This window comes from Falco punctatus (genome assembly GCF_963210335.1).
Source record: "Falco punctatus genome assembly, chromosome: 12".
NCBI lineage: Eukaryota > Metazoa > Chordata > Aves > Falconiformes > Falconidae > Falco > Falco punctatus.
Window position 1 is genome coordinate 20,002,785 of NC_137592.1, and position 21,863 is coordinate 20,024,647.

General features: G+C 41.2%; 1 protein-coding gene across 1 annotated transcript in view; it reads left to right on the top strand.

The window, feature by feature from the left end:
* Window positions 1-21,863, top strand: part of LOC308072140 (uncharacterized protein) — a 264,344-nt gene that overhangs the window by 24,188 nt on the left and 218,293 nt on the right. Inside the window, exon 1 of the mRNA XM_080408622.1 lies at window positions 1-17,456. This exon is cut by the window's left edge and continues 24,188 nt beyond it. Coding sequence (XP_080264748.1) covers window positions 4,190-5,104 — 915 coding nt within the window. The 5' untranslated portion in view covers window positions 1-4,189 and the 3' untranslated portion in view covers window positions 5,105-17,456. The remainder of the gene's footprint in view (window positions 17,457-21,863) is intronic.

Consider the following 21,863-nt stretch of genomic DNA (forward strand, 5'->3'; position numbering starts at 1 on the left):
CATCTTTGTCTTTATTGAGCTATGTGAAATGATCTTCCAACTCTCTCTGTAAAGAACAACTTGTCTTTTTAAGGATTGAATGTCAGTGGGATGTAATCATTAGTGTCACTAGCTTGTCTATGATCTGTGACTGGAATGCAGTAAGCTAAAAATTCCCAGCTAAAGCTAACCTTTGGTCCTGATCATTTTGCCCTGTATTTTCAGTGTGTTGGGCCAGTAGACTCTAGATGCTATGCAGCGTCTATCCCACAGAAAGTATGCAGGATAAATCTTTAGATACTAAATGACTGAGCACACAGGAAAATCCTAGGTAAATGAATGTTAAGGTAACCCGACTTGTTCTAGAAATTTATTTCACACAAAGGAAAAGCCTTTGCATTTCAGTGGCATTTCCAAAATAAGTTCATGAAGTAATTTAGCATATTTGGATTTTAAGGTACTGCAAAAGTCTAAACTGTTGTTTTGGAGAATAGGTACATTTGAGTGAATTTCAGACATTAGTTTTTTGGAAGAGGGAAATGACAAATTTCCAGAAGTTTTCTTTCTCCTTATATGCTATTTCTGTACCTATAGGTACAAAAATATTCTGGGGTAACATCAAGATTTAAAGACTAAAATCTGAATGATGAAATTAAGCAATTGGGTTTTATTTCAGATGTGCAAGTTACTGTATTAATGCAGATAATTTATTTTAAAGATTTTTAAATTTTTCTATTGTTAGTCTTGCAGTGAGATTCTACACTGAAAATAAGGCTACTTAATGTTTATATTCTGTTTTGATCTTTAAAGACAAAAAAGACAAAATTTAATAAAATAATGGATAGAGTGTAATTTGATCTGATTTTGTTTTGGATACTTCCTGATATTTGATAACTCAGTTTACTTTGTTTTCCCACTGTAACTGTGTTTCTTGTCCCCTGGTCTTCAGTCTATGATTATCATATTTCTAATGGAAGAAAAAAAAATTCTGGAATTCTTTGATTTGCATGTAAGACAGACTCCACAAGCAGGTCTCATGAGTAGAAGCTACTTGCAGATCTCCTAGGTTACAATATAAATATATATTTATATAAAATCTAAAAATTTTATTTGAAAACAGCAAGTTACTCTTCAGTATCATTATAATTAAAATAAGATGAAAGTTCCAATATTTAGAATTGTTGAAAGTAAATAATCTATGTATGTGTATGTATGTATGTGGTCTGCATATGTGTTCATTTCGTCCTCCCAAAATATCAGATCTTGGATTCTGAGACTTGTTTATTAAGGGCAATGAGAAGCACAATGAAAAACTTCATTGGTGACCGGTTGGTACAACCCATCACTTCTTGAAACAATGTATGAATATCTGAGTGTGACTCTCAGTGCAGTAAACTGTGTGTACAGAAGTTTCTAAATATAGATATAGTAATTCAGTTACTGCCAGTCAAATCAATATAGATCTTAAAAATGTCTGAATCTATTTTTGATGTTGAAAAATAAGAGCAGTTATTAAGGTTTCAGCAGCTATGTGATACACTTTTAAGAAACTGTGACTGTTTATCCATGCCTTAGTAGTCTATGATAGAAATTCATGTGACTGTCCTGATATCTGCTTTTTTATATTTAATAGATACACCCATACACATAACACATTTTTCTGGTCTGAAAGAGAAATGCCTGTGGTGGAAAGTGCTATCTATGGCCGTGTCCAAAGCTGACAAAAGTGCATTTTGAGCAGCTGACACTTGCCTTCATGCATAGGAAATTTCTTCTTCACTGTACAACGCAACAAAGAGACCTCATATGCATTAACATATATTTTAGCCCTTTTACTTTTGTTTGTTTTAATGCCACAACAAGCAGTCTGAGTTAGACCTGTGACGACATTTTATAAACAGTGTGATTTTTCTTTTGTGACTGAAAGTCCAGTAATTATGATGTTTAATCATAATATAACCCAAATCTCATAAAAACTCTACATAAATTTCATATTAATAGGAGAATGGGAAAGAAAGACACAGAAGGCAGAGCAATGTATAACCACTTTTCACTCCTGATGATTTTCTCCTTACATCTTAAGCATTGGTTGTATGCTATGTACTCTTCTGTCAGATCAGACTGACATACGGGATGGAGTAAAAGTCAGGAGAAAGGTTATTCTACAAGCTGTGAAACAGTTCTGGTGTTGCTGGGAGGAAGAAAAGTGTTAGTGTATTTAGAGGAAGCTTTCATGCTAGGGAATTGCCCCACTATGATTTTGGTATAGTATGGATTAATTTCCCTTACAGCTGTTTCAATATTTTCTGTGACATGTCTATTAATTATAAAATCTATTTGTTGCACTAGCAGTTTTCAACCTCTGATGTCCACTGTAGTCCATCTGCTCCGCCCACAAAATGAAAGTCCAGAAGAGTTATTTGTGTCACAGTTGCTTCCCCAGCAGCCAGATGTCATCTGAAATCAGGATGTTTGTCTGTGAGTTATCTTTTCAACCAGAGAGGCTACAGCCTTGCAGAGAGAATAAGCTGATCTGCCTGCTCCATCTCCCCATGGAGAAAGTACAGCTATTGACTTCAGACTGGTAGTATTCATTTGGTTAAACCACTATAGTTGAGAGAAACATACTCAAATAACTGGAATCACATTTTTAAAAAAATACACCCTCCCCCCAACAAAGAAAACCAAGTTTTAAGTGGGTCCAAACCCAAGTAGTTTGCCATGAATGTTGTGTTCCATTTTGGGCCTTGTATTAACAAGAGGTTGGCAAGAGTCAACCTCAAAGGAACCTCTACAGGAATAACACAGATATTCTAAGTATCACCATGAGGCAAAAGAGAAAGACCAGCTGAGACACAATGTAGCAGATTAAAAAGTATTTTTAAAGGCTAAAGATTCCAAGGAGAAAGAAATGTTACTGTCTGTAGCATATGAAAGGTGTAAGGAGTGTGGAATTTTCTGTCCCTTTCTCAGCAAAGCAATTTTTCAGCATAATCTGGTGTTATCCGGTGATTCTTTGGATTTTTTCTATACTAGGCCTGGAGTTATCAATTATGTGACCCTTTCTCCAACAGGGCAGGTCAAGCTTCTAAAATTAAGTATGTTCAGCTCCATCAGAATGGTAATAAGAAAGTCTCATAAGTAAAGAAATTAAACTTTCTTTTCTCGTAAAAGAAAGCAAGCATAAGGGTGAAAAGCAGAGAAGTTCTGTTTGGAGAGCTGTGCAAATGTGCATGACACAGCAGTGAAAGGAAAGGAGCCAAGCTTTAAGGCAGGGAAAGAGGTACGCTAGATGGTTTTCAGAGGTCATATCACCTCTAGCTTGTCACATAATGTCTAAAATTATAACTGTGTTCCCATAATACTTTTTATTTGTGATAAGTGCTTTTACAAAGTCAAGTAGTACTGTCTTCATTTAAAGACAGCAAAATTATGCCAAGATGCATGACAACGAGGGAGTCTAAAATAGATACGTATTTCCTCACCAAAAAATAAAAGTCAAAGAGCTGCACAACAAAATTTTATAGCAAATACTTGCACCATAAGATCCCAGCAGAAGAAGACTCAAGGCTTGCAGTCATAGGGAACATTTCCATCTGGCATGGGCCTAAGTTCAAATTTCAATTTTCATTCCATTGCCATGCAATGAGGAATAAAAGGTTTTCTTGCTAAGACAGCTTTAGGGGACAAATACTTGATCTTTCAAAATCTTTAGGACTGCTGCTGTTGCCCTGCCTGGATTCCCCCTAGGGAACTCACCTTTCAGTCTTCCACACTCTCTGCAATTAATTAAGTAAAAAAATCATGATATACATTCCTCTTTTCCAGTGACTGTATACTGAGTGCAGTATAATGAGAAGCCACTGATTGGACTTAGTATTGTTTTATATTCACCTTTCACAAGGTGTAACTTGTGCTCTAGTCTATATTTCCTCTTGCCTGCTTCTTGCTCTTGCTAGCAGCTATCTTCAGTTGGGAAAGCTATGGAATTTGAGTGTCAGGTATAGACTAGACCGTGTGGTGGGTTAAGAGATTTCCTGCTAAAGTGAGAATTCTGTTACGTTTTCCAGGAGGGAAAGTGCAAATTTCCTTGAACTGCCCTGACTCCAGGATGGAATCATAGAATCATTTAGGTTGGAAAAGACTTCTAAGATCATGGAGTCCAACCGTTAACCCAAAGCTGCCAAGTCCACCACTAAACCACGTCCCTATGTGCCACATCTGCGCACCTTCTAAATACCTCCAGGCATGGTGGCTCAACCACTTCCCTGGGCAGCCTGTTCCAATGCTTGACAACAGTTTTGGTGAAGAAAGTTTTCCTAATACCCAACCTAAACCTCCCTTGGTGCAACTTGAGCCATTTCCTCCTGTTCTGTTGCTTGTTACATGGCAGAAGAGACCGACAGCTGCCTTGCTACAACCTGCTTTCAGGGAGCTGTGGAGAGCAGTAAGGTCTCCCCTGAGCCCCCTTTCCTCCAGGCTAAACAGCCCCAGTTCCCTCAGCTGCTCCTCACAGGACTTGTTCTCCAGCCCCGTCCCCAGCCCCTGCCCGACTCTGGACACGCTCCAGCCCCTCCATGTCTGTCTTGCAGTGAGGGGCCCAAACCCAACCCAGGGTTCGAGGTGCGGCCTCACCAGGGCCGAGCACGGGGACGGTCACTGCCCTGGCCCTGCTGGCCACACTGTTTCTGATACAAGCCAGAAGCTGTTGGCCTTCTTGGCTACCACACACCCCAGGCTCTTCCCTGCCAGGCAGTTCCCAGCCCCCTGCCCCAGCCTGCAGCTGCGTGGGGCTGGTGTGACCCAGGGGCAGGACCCGGCACTGAGCCGCGCTGAGCCTCATACGACCGGCCTGGGCCCATCGGCCCGGCCTGCCCAGACCCTCTGCAGAGCCTCCTGCCCTCAGGCAGATCGACGCTCCCCACTGCTTGGTGTCACCTGCACACTGACCGGGGGTGCGCTCGATCCCCTCGTCCAGATCACCGATACAGACATTAACAGGGCTGGCCCCAGTGCTGAGCCCGGGGGAGCACCACTTGTGCCCGGCCGCCAGCTGGATGTGACCCCATTCGCCGCCGCGCTTTGGGCTCGGCCCAGCCAGCCTTTTACCCAGCGCAGAGTGTAACTGTCCCAGCCGTGAGCAGCCGGTGTCTCCAGGAGAAGCTGTGGGAGATGGTGTCAGAGGCTTTACTGAAGTCTGGGCAGACACCATCCACAGCCTTTCCCTCACCCACGAAGTGGATCACCTTGTTGTAGAAGGAGATGCAGTTTGCCACGCAGGACCTGCCTTTCATAACCCCGTGCTGGCTGGGTCTGATCACCTTGTCCTGTACACGCTGGGTGATGGCACTCAGGATGATCCTCTCCATCAACTTGCCCAGCACCAAGGTCAGACTGACAGGCCTGTAGTTCCCCAGATTCTCCTCCTGACTCTTCTTGTAGATGGGCATCACGTCTGGTAACTTCCCGTCAGCTGGGACCTCCCCAGTTAGCCGGGAGTGCTGATGAGTGATTGAGAGTGGCCTGGTGAGCACTTCCACCAGCTTCCTCAGCACCCTTGGGTGGATCCCATCCAGCCCTGTAGACTTGCGTGTGTCTAAGTGGTGTAGCAGGTGGCTGACCATTTCCCCTTGGATTATGGGGGCTTCACTTTGTGTCCCATCCCTGTCTTCCAGCGCTGGGGGATGGAACAACTGGTCTTGCTATTAAAGACTGAGGCAAAGAAGGGATTAAGTACCTCAGCCTTTTCCTCACCCTTTGTCACTGTGTTTCCTCCCTGCATCCAACAAAGAATGGAGATTCTTCTTAGCTCTCCTTTTGTTGCAAATATATTTTTAGAAACATTTCTTATTGTCTTTTATGGCAGTAGGCAGATTAAGTTCTAGTTGGGTTTTGGCCCTTCTAGTTTTCTCCCTGCATAACCTCAAGACTTCCTTCTAGTCCTTCTGAGTTGCCTGCACCTTCTTTCATACGTCATAAACTCTCTTGTTTTTTCCTGTTTTCCAGCCAAAGCTCTCTGTTCAGCCAGGCCAATTGTCTTCCTCATCAGCTCATCTTTCAGCACATGGGGACGGTCTGCTCCTGAGCCTTTAAGATTTCCTTCTTAAAGAATGTTCAGCCTTTTCTGCACTCCTTCGCCCTTCCAGACTGCCTCCCAAGGGACTCTGTCAAACACTCTTCTAGAGAGGCTGAAGTCTGCTCTCGGGAAGTCCAGTTCTGCTGAACCCCCTCCTTTAATTCCCTGAGAATCAAAAACTCTATCATTTCATGGTTGCTATGCCGAAGATGGTCTCCAACCATCACATCACCTACAAGTTCTTCCCTATTCACAAAAAACAGGTCCAGTGGGGTGCCTTCCCTGGTAGGCTCACTGACCAGCTGTATCAGGAAGTTATCTTCCACACGCTACAGGGACTTCCTAGACTGTTTCTTCTCTGCTGTATTGTATTTCCCGCAGACACCTAGTAAGTTAACATTTCCTATGAGAAAAAGGGCTAGCAAATGATTGTGAGACTTCTTCCATCTTTGTGTAGAATATTTTGACTGCTTCTTCATCCTGGTTGCGTGGTCTGTAATAAACTCCACCGCAATATCTGCCTTGTTGGCTTTCCCCCTGATTCTTACTCAAAAACACTCAACCCTATCATCACAATCATTAAGCTCTAGACAATTAAAATAAATCCTGAACTTACAGGGTATCCCACCACCTCCTTTTCCTTGCCTATCGCTTTCAAAGAGTTCACGGCCATCCATTGCAGCACTCCAGTTGTGCAAGTCATCCCACCATATTTCTGTGATGGCAACTGTGTCATAGTTTTCTTGCTGCACAATGGCTTCCAGCTCTTCCTGTTTATTGCTCATGCTGTGTGCATTGCTGTAGATGCAGTTTAATTGGGCTATTGATTCTACCACCTTTTTGGGCTAAGAAGCCTTAATTCCTAGGTGACCATTCTCAGGCACTTCTGTGGTTTTTAACACATTAATAATCCTTGCATTTTTGCTGCTGCATGGATCTCTGTATGGGAAGTTACGAATATTTCTGTTGAGGATGTGCTTTTATGAGCAGCAAACAGGTAGAAAACAGAGATACACGGAAAAGTTTTTTAGTAAATAGGAAGTCCAAAGAAATACAATCACACAACAGGGATTAATTACTTCAAATGAATGCGTGCTCAGGCTGTAGACAATTTTCTTGCTGTTTCTTGACATCTAGAGATGTAAAGGTATGCAACTGAAGTGGCTTTTGCATAATTAATCCTAAACCAGATGATCAGTTAATTTGTCTCACAAATACATTTTTTTCTACAAGCACTCATCAGAGCTTCATAGCAGAAACATGAATTGTAGTTCTCAGTGTATAAAAAGAAAAAGTGGGTTAATCTGTGTACTAAGCAAATTCTCCAAATAGTGACTATTATGAGTTAAAAAGTTTAAGATGTAAAAGGTGTTTTGCAACTTGGGGTATATCTGAACCCTCACTTTCCCTTCCTCAACAGTGGTTCACATAGTGTGTTTGTTTTGTACCTCTGTGGTCTTGAAAGAGGGGGGGAAATACGACTGTGTAGGAGATGATGTCAGCCTCTATGTTATCAAAAGATACAGTGAGTATGTGTGTGTGTGTTTGGAAAAAAGGAAAAGATATTGGCTTTGAACCCAAGTAAGACAGCTGTGTCTGCCATGCCATTACTGTTGCTGGATCAGTAATGAGAGAGAGAAAAAAAATAATCTTTTGGACTCTCTGCTTCTGCAGCTGTCAGACAAAGCTTTGAGCTTCCTGCAAACACTGTGAAGACATCGTCTCTCAAAGGGTCTAGGGAAGCTTTATAAAAGCAGAGAGATGGAGGGAAAACCTCTCCCTTTCTCCCTCCCATCTACAGGGCACTTGTCCACTGGTGTGCCAGAAATGAAGTGATTTTCTGTCTGCTCTGCCTATACAGCCTCATTTCCTGTGTATTCTTGGGTCCAAATCCTCAGCTAGTTTGGCACAGCTCTTCCCAAGTCAATGGAGCTGCCCCACTCAGGAGCTAGCAGCTGAGGATACAGCCTTCAGTGTTATCTTAGGCTCTCTGGCATGCTGAATGCAGAGAGGAGCATCATGCTGGTTTATGCACCGTTTGACTAGATGAGCTGATCTTACAGCTATGAAGCCGAGTAGATATGAGTTTGGAGAGGGGTTGCACTGTTTTCTGGGAACTGAGTCCTAGCTGTTCTGTATTTACTTCAAGGGTGGAAATCTAGACTGCTGGGTCAGAGTTAAATCCTTTGGGAAAGTGCAGTTTTCATGAGCCTGCTAGTCTGAATTTATGCAGTTTGCATTTTTTTAACCATTTCTTTTCTCTCCTGACAGAAACTAATCCCGATTCTGGATTTTTATTTTTTCATTCTTATATTTTGCTCCTGGATTTCTGCCAGGTTACACCCAGGGGGAACTTGAGCCTTTAGCCACATAATGGGTGAGTGAGTTTAAGAAAGTCTACACTTTCTGCACCTTAATCATTCTTAGGACCACAAAACTACATTTAATGCATTTGTAAATCAGTCACATGGGAAGGAAGGTCTGGAAGTACTGAGCAAACTGAAATCACTTGCTCAGTGTTTTGAGAAATTCTTCCACTTTTTAGGTGCAGTGTGGCAACTCTTAAACATGGCAACCACAAAGACAGTCTGGGACAGGATGGGAGACAGGAATACAATATGCTTGTGTGAACTGGGGAAGAAATACAGAGAGGCAGACTGCTGTGCAACAAACTCCAGGATCTGTTTGTGCAGAGGAATGCACAGTTGGAGGGGTAGGGGGTGGAAAGAAAGAGAGGAATAGGAAAAATAGACTTCCTTTCTATGAAATGGATATTATTTAAAACAATAGCTGAGTATTTCTCAAGTTACCAAAAAATATAATGCTGAAGAATACAGAGACAAATATACAACTGAAGAGGGAGAAAGAGAGAGCAAGAGAAATCTCAGTGTCATCTGGATAGTGCTGGTAATTTCAAGATTACAGAAGGAAGACTTGTTCTAATCTGTGAGATTTCTTGATACTAATTAAAAAGTGTATAGAAGAGAATTTAACCAAAATTTTTATCATGGAACATAAAAACATGGGGATTTCCAAGTGGGGACTTCCCAAGTTGGGCTTTTTTTTTTTTTTTTTTTTTTTTTTTTTACTTCTCTTTTTAAGGCTGTTGCTTTGTACTTTCAAGGGAAAATGCTAATACCGAGCCACAACACATAACTAAAAAGCAGTTTTCAAAATAATTTTTCTCCTACTTTTATCCTAGAATATGTGACAAACTTTCAAAATCTTTTAGTGTACCTTTTACAAAAGATAGAGCATTTAGTGTCTGGCTGTAAGCTTTTGGGTACTGAACACTTTAAAAAATCTGAGCCTTCTTTAGCTGCCTAATTAAGCACCAGTTGTGAGTGATGGAGCATGTGAAAAAGTGCTTTTTGCCCCAACTGTCAAAAAAAGATGCCACTCAACCTCTCCTGCACTCTCTACGTTCCACTTTGTCTGAGACTGTACATCACAGCTGCGGTTCATTGCTGCTTAATCTTCAGGTTTGCTATGTTCCTGAGGGTTTGACCTGTGACTTTCCAGGTACTGCTGCTGAAATCCTTTTAGTTTAGCTGGAGAGTACTCCACAGCTCACCAGCCCATTTCTGATGGCGTTATCTTGTCAAGTGCTTATCCTTCTTTTGGAAGTGCTGGAGTATTTATTTTTTCTTTTTCCTAGAATGAATTTTAAGTGTGATTTGTCTCACTGCTTCTGTTATTGATGCTAGGAAGTGCGGTATGTAGCATAGGTAAACCTGTTGTATTTGAAGAATCTTGATCTGTATGGCTGAAATTCTGAGCCTCCGTCAACTTCAGTGAGCACAGAAATCTGCTTGTGCAGCTCAGACCCTAATTTCACAACCAGGACTGTTTCATTTTTCCATAATACAGCATGTCAGCAGAAACATGAAGGGTAGAGCCAAGTGATCCTGGCTCCCAGGCTCCTACGCTTTCTCTGGACAATTGTTTTCCTTTAGAAACCAATAAGTTAGGGACTCAGGACTGCTCCATTTAAAACTATCTTGGCCTTTATGGCTAAAAGGATTTAATGAAATAACAGTGATTACTAAAGCATTTTACTGTTGAGGGGGTGAGGATAGTTAAAACTTATGAAAAGGCTTTGCTTGCAGCAGAAAAGCACAGTAACCACTTAAAAATATCTTTGCTAACATTTTTATTTTAAAAATGGAAAAAGTGAGTCAGCACTGAAGGCTCTGTATTCACTGCTATGTCCAAACTCAGCTGCTCTGGAGATTCTCTCCCATTCCCTCCCTACATCTATGCTAATTGGTACAAGTGAATATAACTACTCCTTAATTAGCAGCATGCAGTTGCTACCTTTGCATGGGCTCTATTAATGATCCTGAGAGGTTTCTGCTGTCAGAATTTCTTTTCCAAGGTTGTAACCAATGGTGGCCTCTGGAAAATATGCAGGAACTGTTTTCAGGTGACAAGTGTGTTCTGTCTCCAGACTGCTGGAAGAAGAAAGCGATGCTGGTGGAGCATAGCTCCAGTAGCAAGAAACCAAATAGATTTCCATATACACTTATCCTTATTTATACTTGGTCTAGAGGCTAATTCACTGTGGCGATAGCTCTGGGCACACAGAAATGAATCTTTCCAAATTCTAGATTTTGTAACTGTGCTCTGGGCTTGATCAGCTCTGATTCTATGCTGTATTTTGCATTGTGGTAAAAGGCAAACCATTTTTTATTAGAGGATGTCTAGCAGTTTTTGGATCATAGGACATAAAGGAGGTAGACTGTTTGAGGTAGATACTATAGTGGTGTCACAGAGGTATGTATACAAATGTGGAACACACCATCTTCCATCTCTTGGCATGCAGCTTTTTTCCCTAAGGAAAATTTATAGTCCACATTTCTTGCTTCAGTATCTCCTGTGGGTCCCAGTCTGACAGGGTTTTCCATGCACCCTGCAAGCCTAAGCGAAATACACACCACACTGTGAAAGAGATACATTACATAAGAGGTCTCTGAGGCTTACACAGTGCTGGACTGCAGTATAAACTGTCTCCGGGACGGATAAAAACCATCTCGCAACCCAGGATTAGCACTGATTCTTGTCAGGGGCTCTTGATTTGAGAGAAGAGAAGGAAATTTGTGTGTGCTGTTTTAGGGAGTTTTAGCAGCTATATAAACCGCAGTTTGAAAGTCTGATGTGTATCTAACCATCAGCATGCCTGAATTGTGTTTGATAAAAGGGGCAATGAGCTCCAGTTATGCAGACCTTACTCCTGTAGCTTCTCCTCTGCAACTGGAGAGCAGCCAGGGCTATTTGCATATAAATCCTGAGCACTTGGCAACTTTTGCCGCAGCATGAGAGAAAGGGAAAGAGATGCAGATACCCTATAAGTTAGTTTGTGTTTCAGCCACGCTACGGAAGATTGAACTTATCCACTGCTGGGCAAGCAATTCCAGCAAGGCAGCAGGGGGTCTGTCTGCCTGTCTGCAGCTTTTCTGCAATGGCTAGAGCTCAGTATCTGGAAGACTGAAGTTCTGGGGTGACAACTGCAGTTGCAGTTCAACCCCTCAGATACTGTGAGTTTCACTTTGTGGAGGGTGAAACAGAGGTTTCCTGGAGATCACTCCAAAGCTCCTGAATAGACATCCACAGGGACTGCTTGCTGTGACACTTCCAGTCTCAGTGGCAGACAAGCTGTTTCCACTTTGAGTTCTTTAACAACCCAACAACCTGCCTCCTAGCAGCACATACAGGCTGAGTGATGTCCTCCCAGACCTCCAGGCAGGGTATCTGAATACATGCACCTTTTTTACTTTAGAGGAGAGAACAAAAGTTGTATGCTACCCAATTTTCCTACTGAACTACTGTTAGGCATTCAAATTGCATGGTAGAAGATGAATACTTTAAATACCTGTGTTAAAGAAAATAAAAAATAGCTATATATCAGAAACAAAACCCTTTAGTTAGTGACCCATTATCCTAAATATGAATCTGCATGGGAGTGATGGGGGAAAATTTGTATCATGATAATTACTGAACACCTGAAGCTATGCCCGCTACAATACCAACTATTTCATTGGAAATATTTAGCAACTCACAGGGTTATACGAACGCTACAAGTTCAGTTTCAAAGTGCAAAAGTGAATTAAGGAATGGATTTACAAGAGGGATTATAAACTTATTAGTCTTACACACCATCCCCATCCCATTTTTTTTCTTCATATTTCTTACCAAAGAGCTGCAGAAAGCTGTTTCATGGAGAATGTTACATGAAGCTGTTAGGGATATATAAATGTCTAGAAGCAAACTACAAAGAGCTGCAAGGTGTTGCCTACTGCAGATCACAACCTTATCTATTGAATTTATTGAGTACTTTTAGACTACTGGGTTTTAGACAGACATATGTCTTGGGTAAAAAGATGTAAAATTGTGTCTTATTTTTGTTCTTCATTTATCAAGGGTAATTCTTGGCATCTTCTAAAGGACTGCCACCTCGCTGTTCTGTATATTTAACAAACAGTGGTCTGCCTAGAGTTGCAGATTAAATTGCTAAACTTCTATCAGCCAAATCATCTTCAAAATAAGTTTGCTTTCCAGGAGAAAGGCCTTTTATGGCATTGTGTATTTATAGCTTTAGTCTATACTGTAAATGAATGGATCACTCCACAACACACAGTGCAGAGGCATTTAATAAGTGTGCTCAGCAGTGTGTGAGGCCACTGGGTGGGAAGGCAAAGGTGCAATGAACCTGCCTCATTTTCCATTCTTGCACAACGGAAAGAAGGGAAAGACTTATCCAAGTTTGGGAATGACTGAGTATGTTACTGCAGGGCTGGCTCCCCCTGAACAGCTGACGAGCCAAAGCTCTGCTCTCCACCCCTGAGTCTTTCAGTGCTCTCCACAGAGAAGTGGGGGACAATGGCAGGACAAAGCTGAGCCACGGCTGTGGCAGCTGGTCAGTCAAAGCCTTCCAGAAGGTGGTAGGGGCTGTGATCTGCTGGTGCTCTGAGGCAAAACATGCACAAACCTCACTGGAGCTCCACTCACCAGCAAGATTGCTGTCTGCAGTTCCCACTAGTATTGGAAATAGCTTGCATCCAGAATGGTTTGGGTGTCACTGCATGTATCCTGCCTCTGTCATCCAGTGATATGACAACATATATTTGCAGCTTTGAATGCCTGTCCAGCACACTGCTCGCAACGGTGTCCTTTGGGGCTCTTTCTAACATTTCAAACTTGGTATGGCCTTCAGCAGCACCCATTTTTTTCTGAATCTGTCTGCTTTACTGAATTCCTGTGCCTGGAGGAACATCTGGACCAGTAGTAGAAATAAGGCTGTTATCTTATAAATCTGAAGGATTAGGAAAGATAGCATATTTTACCAGTGAAAAGGGAAATTGAAGTAATTTTTAATGGGAACAGTGACACAAAATATTTCAGTAAATCAAGCGTACTCAAAATACTGTTCTGTATATAAAGCTGTTATAAAAGAAATATTTAAGGTTTTGAAACATATTATATTGCTTTCCATTGGAAATGCAGTTTGTAGTTGAATCTATGGTAGTAATTGGGTCTGTACTGCTTTGATATTTTATTTTTTAGAACTCAAAGCATTTCTAACACTGCATGATCCTTATTTATGTGATGTGTGCAGAGTACATGAAAAGATGCTGTACGAAAGCTGGTTAGCAACTGAATGACATGCCTAAGCTATTTGGAACAAAACAATTCAGCTCATGCCTCTTCCCCACAATCAGGTATCTGCCTTTATCTCCCATGAAACTGTGGGCATCAAGAAGAATTTATGAGTGCATTTAAAGTAATCGGCTCCTATTACTATAGGCAGATTTTTAAAGAGTCTGGATCTCAGTAATTCTGATAATAAATGTAAAATTTTCTGTAGTAGCTTCCCATGTAACTGAAAATCTGGTGTGTAGAGACAGTAATTAGCTCATAGCTCCACTTCTCAGAAGCATCCTCCCCTATGAATGCTGTGTAAAAGTGACCCTGAAACTATTATTGGAGGTGATATCTGCATGCTGTGTCTGCCTTTTTATTCATCTAGCAACTTCATCTTGAAGAATATTGCAGAACAGGAGGCAGAAGCAAGATCTAGGTCCCAGTCCCTGCCACAGTGAACAGAAATCCTATCAATATAGAAACTAGAGCACAGGTTCTCTGTCTAGCAGGTGAGTGTTGCAGGAGTCAAGTTACGGAGGACTTACCTTATTTATGTTGTTTCTATAAAGCCGGGCTTTACAAATTACACTTATAAAGTATAATTTGTCCCAGAAAAGAAGGATTCCATCTCCTTTCAGGTGGAGGAAAGCTTTGAACTGGTGTCTCTTGGGAATGCAAATGAGAGCAAAAAGGCAAAAGCTTGAAAAGAAAATGTGCTGAAGAACCTGTGCAACGTAGGGCCTAAAGATGTCTAGACTTGGAATGAAATTACAGATTTCTGTTTTATTTTTCCAATACTTTAGCAAATATTGGCAAATCAAACTGTTCAAATTTTCTCAGCCTATTAAACTGCCATCTACACTGAGGATAACGCTACCCTAATGTCTCTCAAAAGAATATCATCACCATGAAATCAAGCACCTTTTTAAAAAAAAAGATGCCAGAATAATGATTTTCTTATAAGAGCCACAAGAAAGCATGCACTTCTAGATAAGGCAGTTCGGTTACTTTGCAAATGCAGGCAGATTTGCAGGCTCTTGTTGTTAGGGGGCATAAATGACGCAAACTGCAAGTCATAAATGTCTGTTGCCGTGAAAGAGTGGGTGCAGTTTTGGGTGAGCTGTGGTGTGATATTTCCATCTGATACCTAGAGCCAGCCAATAGCAGCAGGTGACGAGAGGCTGAAGAGCACAACATGTTCCAGTATCACCTGAGGTTTGATCTCTGTGGCACACTTGCTGCACGCTGCACAGTAAGCCTCTGTCATTGCTTCATTGCTGCCTCTGAATTTGGTGCATACAAAACAAAAGTACATTTATTTTGTTCAGATGTTCAATAAGTAATGACCATTTCCTTAGAAGTATGATCCACTGAACCATGAAATAGTTCTCAGATGCCCTGGTGCACGCATTGATGATTCTCTAACATATATGTAATTACTGCTTTTCTTTCTGGTTTGCATTCCATTCAGGAGTTGTGCCTTCTGCAGGATTTCACTCCCTACTGTCTGCAGTACTTACAAATGATGAGGGTTTAAATAATTAGGCAATTTATGTTTTTTTCTCTGTACAATTTAGAAAATCATAACCTCCATGATCAGACAATAGGTAATGTTTTGTAACCCAGAAGCAGGGTGGTTGTTTCTGTTGCCTTTGTGGAAAAAGAGAAGGTGTGAACAGTGTTATCTCAGGAATTGTAGATGTGCCTACCCATGCTTTTTTACTGTTTTTAGCAGGATGTTCTGTTGAGTGAATGCACTGTGCTGGGAATGTGTTTAGGTTTTGATTTAGGAATGGAACTCAGCTGCTACAAATGAATGGACAGTACCAAAAATCCAGTTTTGCTCTGGGGTTCCTCATCTGTGAAATGTACATCTTTGGCAAATTGTAAAAAACAGTTTTAACAAAGGTGATTTTATAATTCAGCCTTGGGGTATATGGGACTGTGGTGTGATGCTCACTTCACAGAGTCCCCAGAGGCAGAAGATCACAGAGCTCATTTTGTACAAGTGGCTGTAAATCCAGAGGGAACGTTTTGTGACAGCTTTCTGTAGATGGAGCAGTCTGGAAAAGGGTCACCTTCCACTGAATCCAAGCAGAGTTAGTTTAGGGTGTTTAGGTGGTGAAAACTGCATTGTAAATAAGAGTTTTGACCAGAACTGTCCTGCTTACTTACTTCTACACTTGCCGGGTTTTGCACATTATTTTTGGAATATACATGTATGGGTAGTTTTTGCCTCTCTTTTCCTGGCTGGTTTGGTTTCTTTTTCTCTTCCTCTCATAAAATGCAATTGTGCTTTCATGTTCCTAGGGAATCTGAGAACCTCTAAGTGGGAAGAACCACAAAAAAAGTGGCCCTACAGGGTTGTAAAAATTTTGCAGAACCAAGAAGAGGAATGAGTCTGGTTGGGTTCTGTACTTTCATTTATTTCAGGATGCTGCCCAGGAGTGGTTGCTGCCATACAGTTATTGCTGCCAACTGAACCTGCTGATGAACTGTGCTATCAGAAGACCTCCTCAGGTGCATGAGGTTATATTGGTCTAGGCAGTAGACACTCCTAAGTTGCAGAGAGGGGGAACTGTTTCTTCAGTACTTTCTTCTGATATCTTCTAATGCTGGATGTAACATCCTCTGGATGTTGTGGGTTTCAATCTTGTTTCAGTTTTGGTGGTTATGTTGGTTTGTTGCAAAGCTCTTTTCCTAGTGAGGCTGAATTAATTCGCAAACTGTGAGCGCTAGGAGAATCTAATATCTGTGTTTAATTTGTACCCACTAAATCTGTGTGGCCATATGTGCCTTTTAAATCTCAAATGTGTAATAGAACAACTGAGTGAAAAAAGCTAATTGCAACTTTCTGATCTTCTGACACATTGGAAAAATGTTTTTGTCTTTGACACAAAAGGAATCTAGCCACATTTCTGCAGAAACCCCAGTTCTGGACTCTAAGTTAGATCAGTTTATACCCCAAATACCCAGATGTAGGTGTTGCTATAATTAAGATATCACTTGATAATTTTTCTTTTCAGTGAAAGTTCTCTATTTTCCTTTGCATTTCATCACGTACTAGCAGAATTTCTATCTATACATTGATTGCACAATGCAAACAAATGGTAAGTCATTAAAGACAGTCTTTTGAAATTATTATAGAGAAGCAAAGTATATATAAGTAGATTTTTAAAGTGTTTTCTCTAGATGGAATTTTGTGACTGTCAAAGAGAAAATGAAAATTGATTATAGCTGAAAAAGTAATTTGATATACTTCGAATGTACAAAATCCTTCAGCTTGTGCCAGGAGAAGGGAGTGTAACTGGCTTATACTTAGTGGGAAGGTGCAAAGCTGAAGTGAGATTTATGTCTTAACTTACACATACTTCTATGACATTATCAGTTGTTTTCCCTACCACATTTGTCTCTTCTGTTTTTTTGGCATATCACTGCATTCTGTACAAAGGACCCCAACTAAAGAAAACATGTAAGATTTTAAGTCAGGCTGAGGCGAGACTGTGCCTGATTAAGGACAGAATGGAGTTACGTTTTGTGGTTGCTATATCCCTTTCTTGAAATACTCTACGTGTATTGAAGAGCTACATATACATGACATCTTTTCCATAGGGTGTCTGAACTGCTCTGTGAGATGGTGCCAGTGCCTCCACACCCTTTGGGAGAAGATCTGTTTCTTTATTTCCAGCAGAAGAGAGGCCCAGGGCCTGTACATAAATGGGACCGGGCATCGGAAAGCTCTGTAACTCCTGCTAATCTGGTAAGGCTGTGAAACCACATAAAGGCCAGTCATTGCCTTGTCCTGAACTGCTGTAACAGTGTGCTATGACCAGTTGCAAAGAGGATCAGCTTACGCCGAACTCCAGTGTCATGAGGCATCCAACTTTCACATTGCTCTATGAGCCAGCTTTCTCACTTTACCCCTGTAACCCTTAGCAGAGGTAGATGTGAAAGCACATTTGCTTAGGAATTTAAGACCACAGAGGCACCCTGTCAAAGGCAGTTTTCTGCAGTCCTTCGGAACATACAGTTTGTTTATGATAATGCTGCAGGAGTAACTTGATTATGAGTTATGTGTCTTCACAGGTCATATCATTATTGTTTCAGAAAAGACATTTTTTCTGCTTTCTTCTTCTGGTGGAATCCTGGTGGAAATAGAGTTGTATGGTGTCATTGTTAATAGACAGAACTTGTCTTACCTGGACAACACCACTCTTAATGATCTTGGTCAGATACTACTTTGTCAGTTCATTATAGCTGTGCATTAGAGATGTTAAGCACTCCAGTTTTGAAGAGTTTTGTGTTGTGATTGTATGGCAGAGATCTCCACAACCTCCTCTGTAGTGGTAGAGCCATGCTAACAGCCCATTGCTAAACATGGAGGTAACAAAGCTACTGGCATCTTAGTTATGTCTAAGGCAAAACTGCACCAGCTGTCAAAAACCCCCTATTGCCTCCTGAGTTACAACTTTTCATATTGCTTTGTGAACTATTCTATTGGCTGGCCTAGATGAAAGTGCTTCCTATAGCAATATAACAGTGCATTTAAGTGAGTATGCATATCCTTCACTTGTTCTAAGGTGATGAGAACTACTATTACACAGTAGTTTCAGTGAAAATTCAGGGTCCTTGTTATGTTACAACACTATGTCAATAAATTAAAAGCTTTGGGGGCTACTCTGCTTTAGAGTTTTTGAAGTCTCCTACACATCTATAGCACTGTGTAAATAATAATCTTTAGTCTAGCAATATTAGCTTGTAATAAAAATAAATACATAGTGGAAAGCCAGCTTCAATAGAGAGGAATATCTTTAAGAGTTTTTCTCACACCATTAGGAAGACCCACATTCATTCTCAATCAAAAGAGAGAGACTGCCTGTGAACTTTTAAGTAGTTCCCTTGTTTCAAATTTAATTAAAGTTTGTAATCACTTGTTGGGCTAACAGAATATTTCTGTAGTTAAAATAGAAAGCCCCACATTAATAACTGTAGTAAACGCAGATGATATTATCCAGCCATGTCAAAACCCAGTGCTGTACCGAACATCACAGCATTAAGAACATGGCAGTGAAAGAGGCAGTAGCAAAGCATGCTGCCTGCAGCTCAGTTGGTCCTGGTTCCTTATGCCCAGTCCAGGGCCAGTCTGACACCACCACAGCTCTCACCATACACCTGCCTTCTGAGGACAACCAGGTCGGAAGCATACGATGGGTGAGGGAAGCAGTGCTGGGGCTGGTCCTACCTGAGAACAAGGTCAGGATGTGGTAAAAGGGCATGCCCTCCTCTGGGAACTGCCATGCCCTTCTGCGTCTTGCTGTCTAGCTACAGTTTTTGAATTTGCTTTGTGAAAACTGAGGAATATGAACTCTAAAGGACTAGAATAGCAGAAGGTAAATTACATTTTAAATAATTTTGTTTAGTTACTGCCAAAAGCAAGAGAACCTGTGCATTTACAATGTGCAACATATTTACTAGTGCCTTAGGAACTAGAGTGAATAAATTCTTCTCCCTTTGAGAGATAATGCAGAGTATATTCTACTTTTATACTCTTGTCATGGTTTGACCCTGGCCATGACTAAGTCCCATGCAGCCGCTCATTCAATCCCCACCCCCTACAGTGGGATGGAGGAGAGTAAAAATGAGAAAACTTGTGGGTTGAGATAAAGATATTTTAATAGGTAAAGCAAAAGCTGCGCACGCAAGCAAAGCAAAACAAGGAATTCATTCACTACTTCCCATTGGCAGGCAGGCGTTCAGCCATCTTCAGGAAAGCAGGACCCCATCACGTGTAGCAGTTACTTGGGAAGACAAATGTCATAATGCCTAATGTCCCACCCTCCTTGTTTTTCCCCTCATCTTATATACTCAGCATGATGTCATATGGTATGGAATATCCCTTTGGCCAGTTCAGGTCAGCTGTCCTGGCTGTGTCCCCTCCCAATTTCTTGTGCCTCTCCAGCCCTCTCCCTGGCAGGGCCTGAGAAATTGAAAATTCCTTGACTTAGTATAAACATTACCTAGGAACGACTGAAAACATCAGTGTGCTATCAATATTGTTCTTACACCAAATCCAAAACACAGGACCGGACCACTAGTAAGATGAAAATTAACTATATCCCACCTGAAACCAGGACAAACTCTGTGAATGAATGGTTCATTATATAGCTTTACTTCTACATGGTAGAGTATATCACAAGCAGATAATTAGCTCAAGTCCTAGAAAGGGAATCATGATTTGGTGTGGTTCTGCAACAGAAGTACAGAAACTGAGCTTTGGCAAACCTTGCTGTGGGTATTTAGGAAGCTACAGCATAGTGACCCCAAACTTTGCACTGACATTCCAGTGCATATTCCTGTCTGGTAGTAATTTCATATTGGGGTGGTAGCACTAGTGCTGAGAAGAGCTGGCTGAGTTTGGTGTGGAACTGTGCAGATACTACGCATTGCCCCTCAGCTACTGTTTGGAGCCAAATGGGGTACGTCCCCGGCATACCTCATAGCACATTGGTCATACACGCACTTTGTGCCTCATAGTCATAACTAGTTCTTCCCTGAGGTAGCAGGTTTTGGTCCTCTTTCACCACTAGCTTGTTGAGACTCATACAGCATTGCTGCAGAGTTTGTGGCTAAGTCTGGAATCAAACCAGCATCTTTGTGTCCCAGCCTATTGTCCTATTCACTCTCTGTTCTTTGGGGTCTGACTCAGCTCTCCTCAAACATCCCAATTTCCATTTTGCCATTTTTTCCGATTTTACATTCTTCCGCCCCCCCACCCCCAACCTTTGCCTTCACTTCTATTTTCCCTTCTTGCCACTCTTATTCAATCTGTAAATATTCAGAAAACTCAATGAATGGCAATACAACATTGTGGAAAAAAACCTGTTACAGTTGGATGGTGCTACATAATTTCATTGCTTATTTTGTTAGAGATGATTTATTCTGCTTTATCAGTTTGTGAATAGGTTGCCCTTTTTGAAATACTATTATGTCTTTTTTTACTCTTATAATTGATCCTGTAAATTCAATACTATTTATTTTTTATTTATTAAAATTAATCTCCTTTTCAGGGGGAAAGCAGAGGATACTGAGTTACTGTAGAGGAATGAAGGCAGGTTAATTAGCATTGATAATATACAGCTGTGGGCTGGCTTCAGGGGTGGCAGGTTGGCTGATGTGGATAAGGTGCAGCTGTGGCTGATTCTGTGACAGGTTGGACAGCTAAGGAAGAGGGAGCAGCCAAGGAAGGGGGAGGAGGAAGTAGAAACAGAGAGTGCATCCTGGGTGAGGAGGGACAAGGAGAAGGCAGCAGAGGGACTGGCATGAAGAGTATGTTGGTATGAGATGGTAAAAAGACCTTGTTGCAGCTGTCTAGTTTGGAGAGTGCTGTGGCAAGTTATCTCTGGGTAAATTTATAGATTTTGCCAGTGTGCAGACTCTTCAAGTTTGGACTGGAAAAAATGTGGAAATGATAAAATGTCATCCAAGATAGAAAAGAAATGGAGGGATTCCTTTTAAGCATGGTCATAAGAAACAAAAATAATCTTTAAAGATCTTCTACCCCTTCACTTTTTGGGGAGGTCATTATAACCAAAGCCAGAAAACTCTGGTTGTAAACTATTGATGAGACCAACATTGAAAGGAAAGAGTTTGTTTTGGAGGATTTCAGGCTCAAAGGCATTAATTTCAAAGCACACAATGTTACTAGTAAGAGGAAATATTACACCTCACTTGACATCATTGCATTGTTTCATGAACTGTGTTTTTGTTTCATCTCCATGCTGGTCTGGGAACGTCTCTTCTTTGCAGGTTAAAATTATGAGATGTTGGCATTTAGCTGGCATCCTTTTGTTTTCTTTGTTTAAAAACCGTGGTCAGAGCAACTTGCTTTGGAGAAATAGTTTGATTTAATGATATTGGCACTAATATTCTACACAAATGTATTAGCAACTTTTATGCTGTGTAGGTGCATTTCAGTTTGGTGAGAATTGGCCCAGCTCATTTGTCCATTCAGTCCTATTGAAATATCCCTACAGAGTCATGTATGGTGCTGTGCATACGTTATCGATAGGAGAGGGAGGGATAGTCTTAACCTCTGTTTTCTGTAGTCTGGTTTATGGACAGCATACTGGATTTATTACAGTGATATCAGTGTTCTATTTTTTCTCTT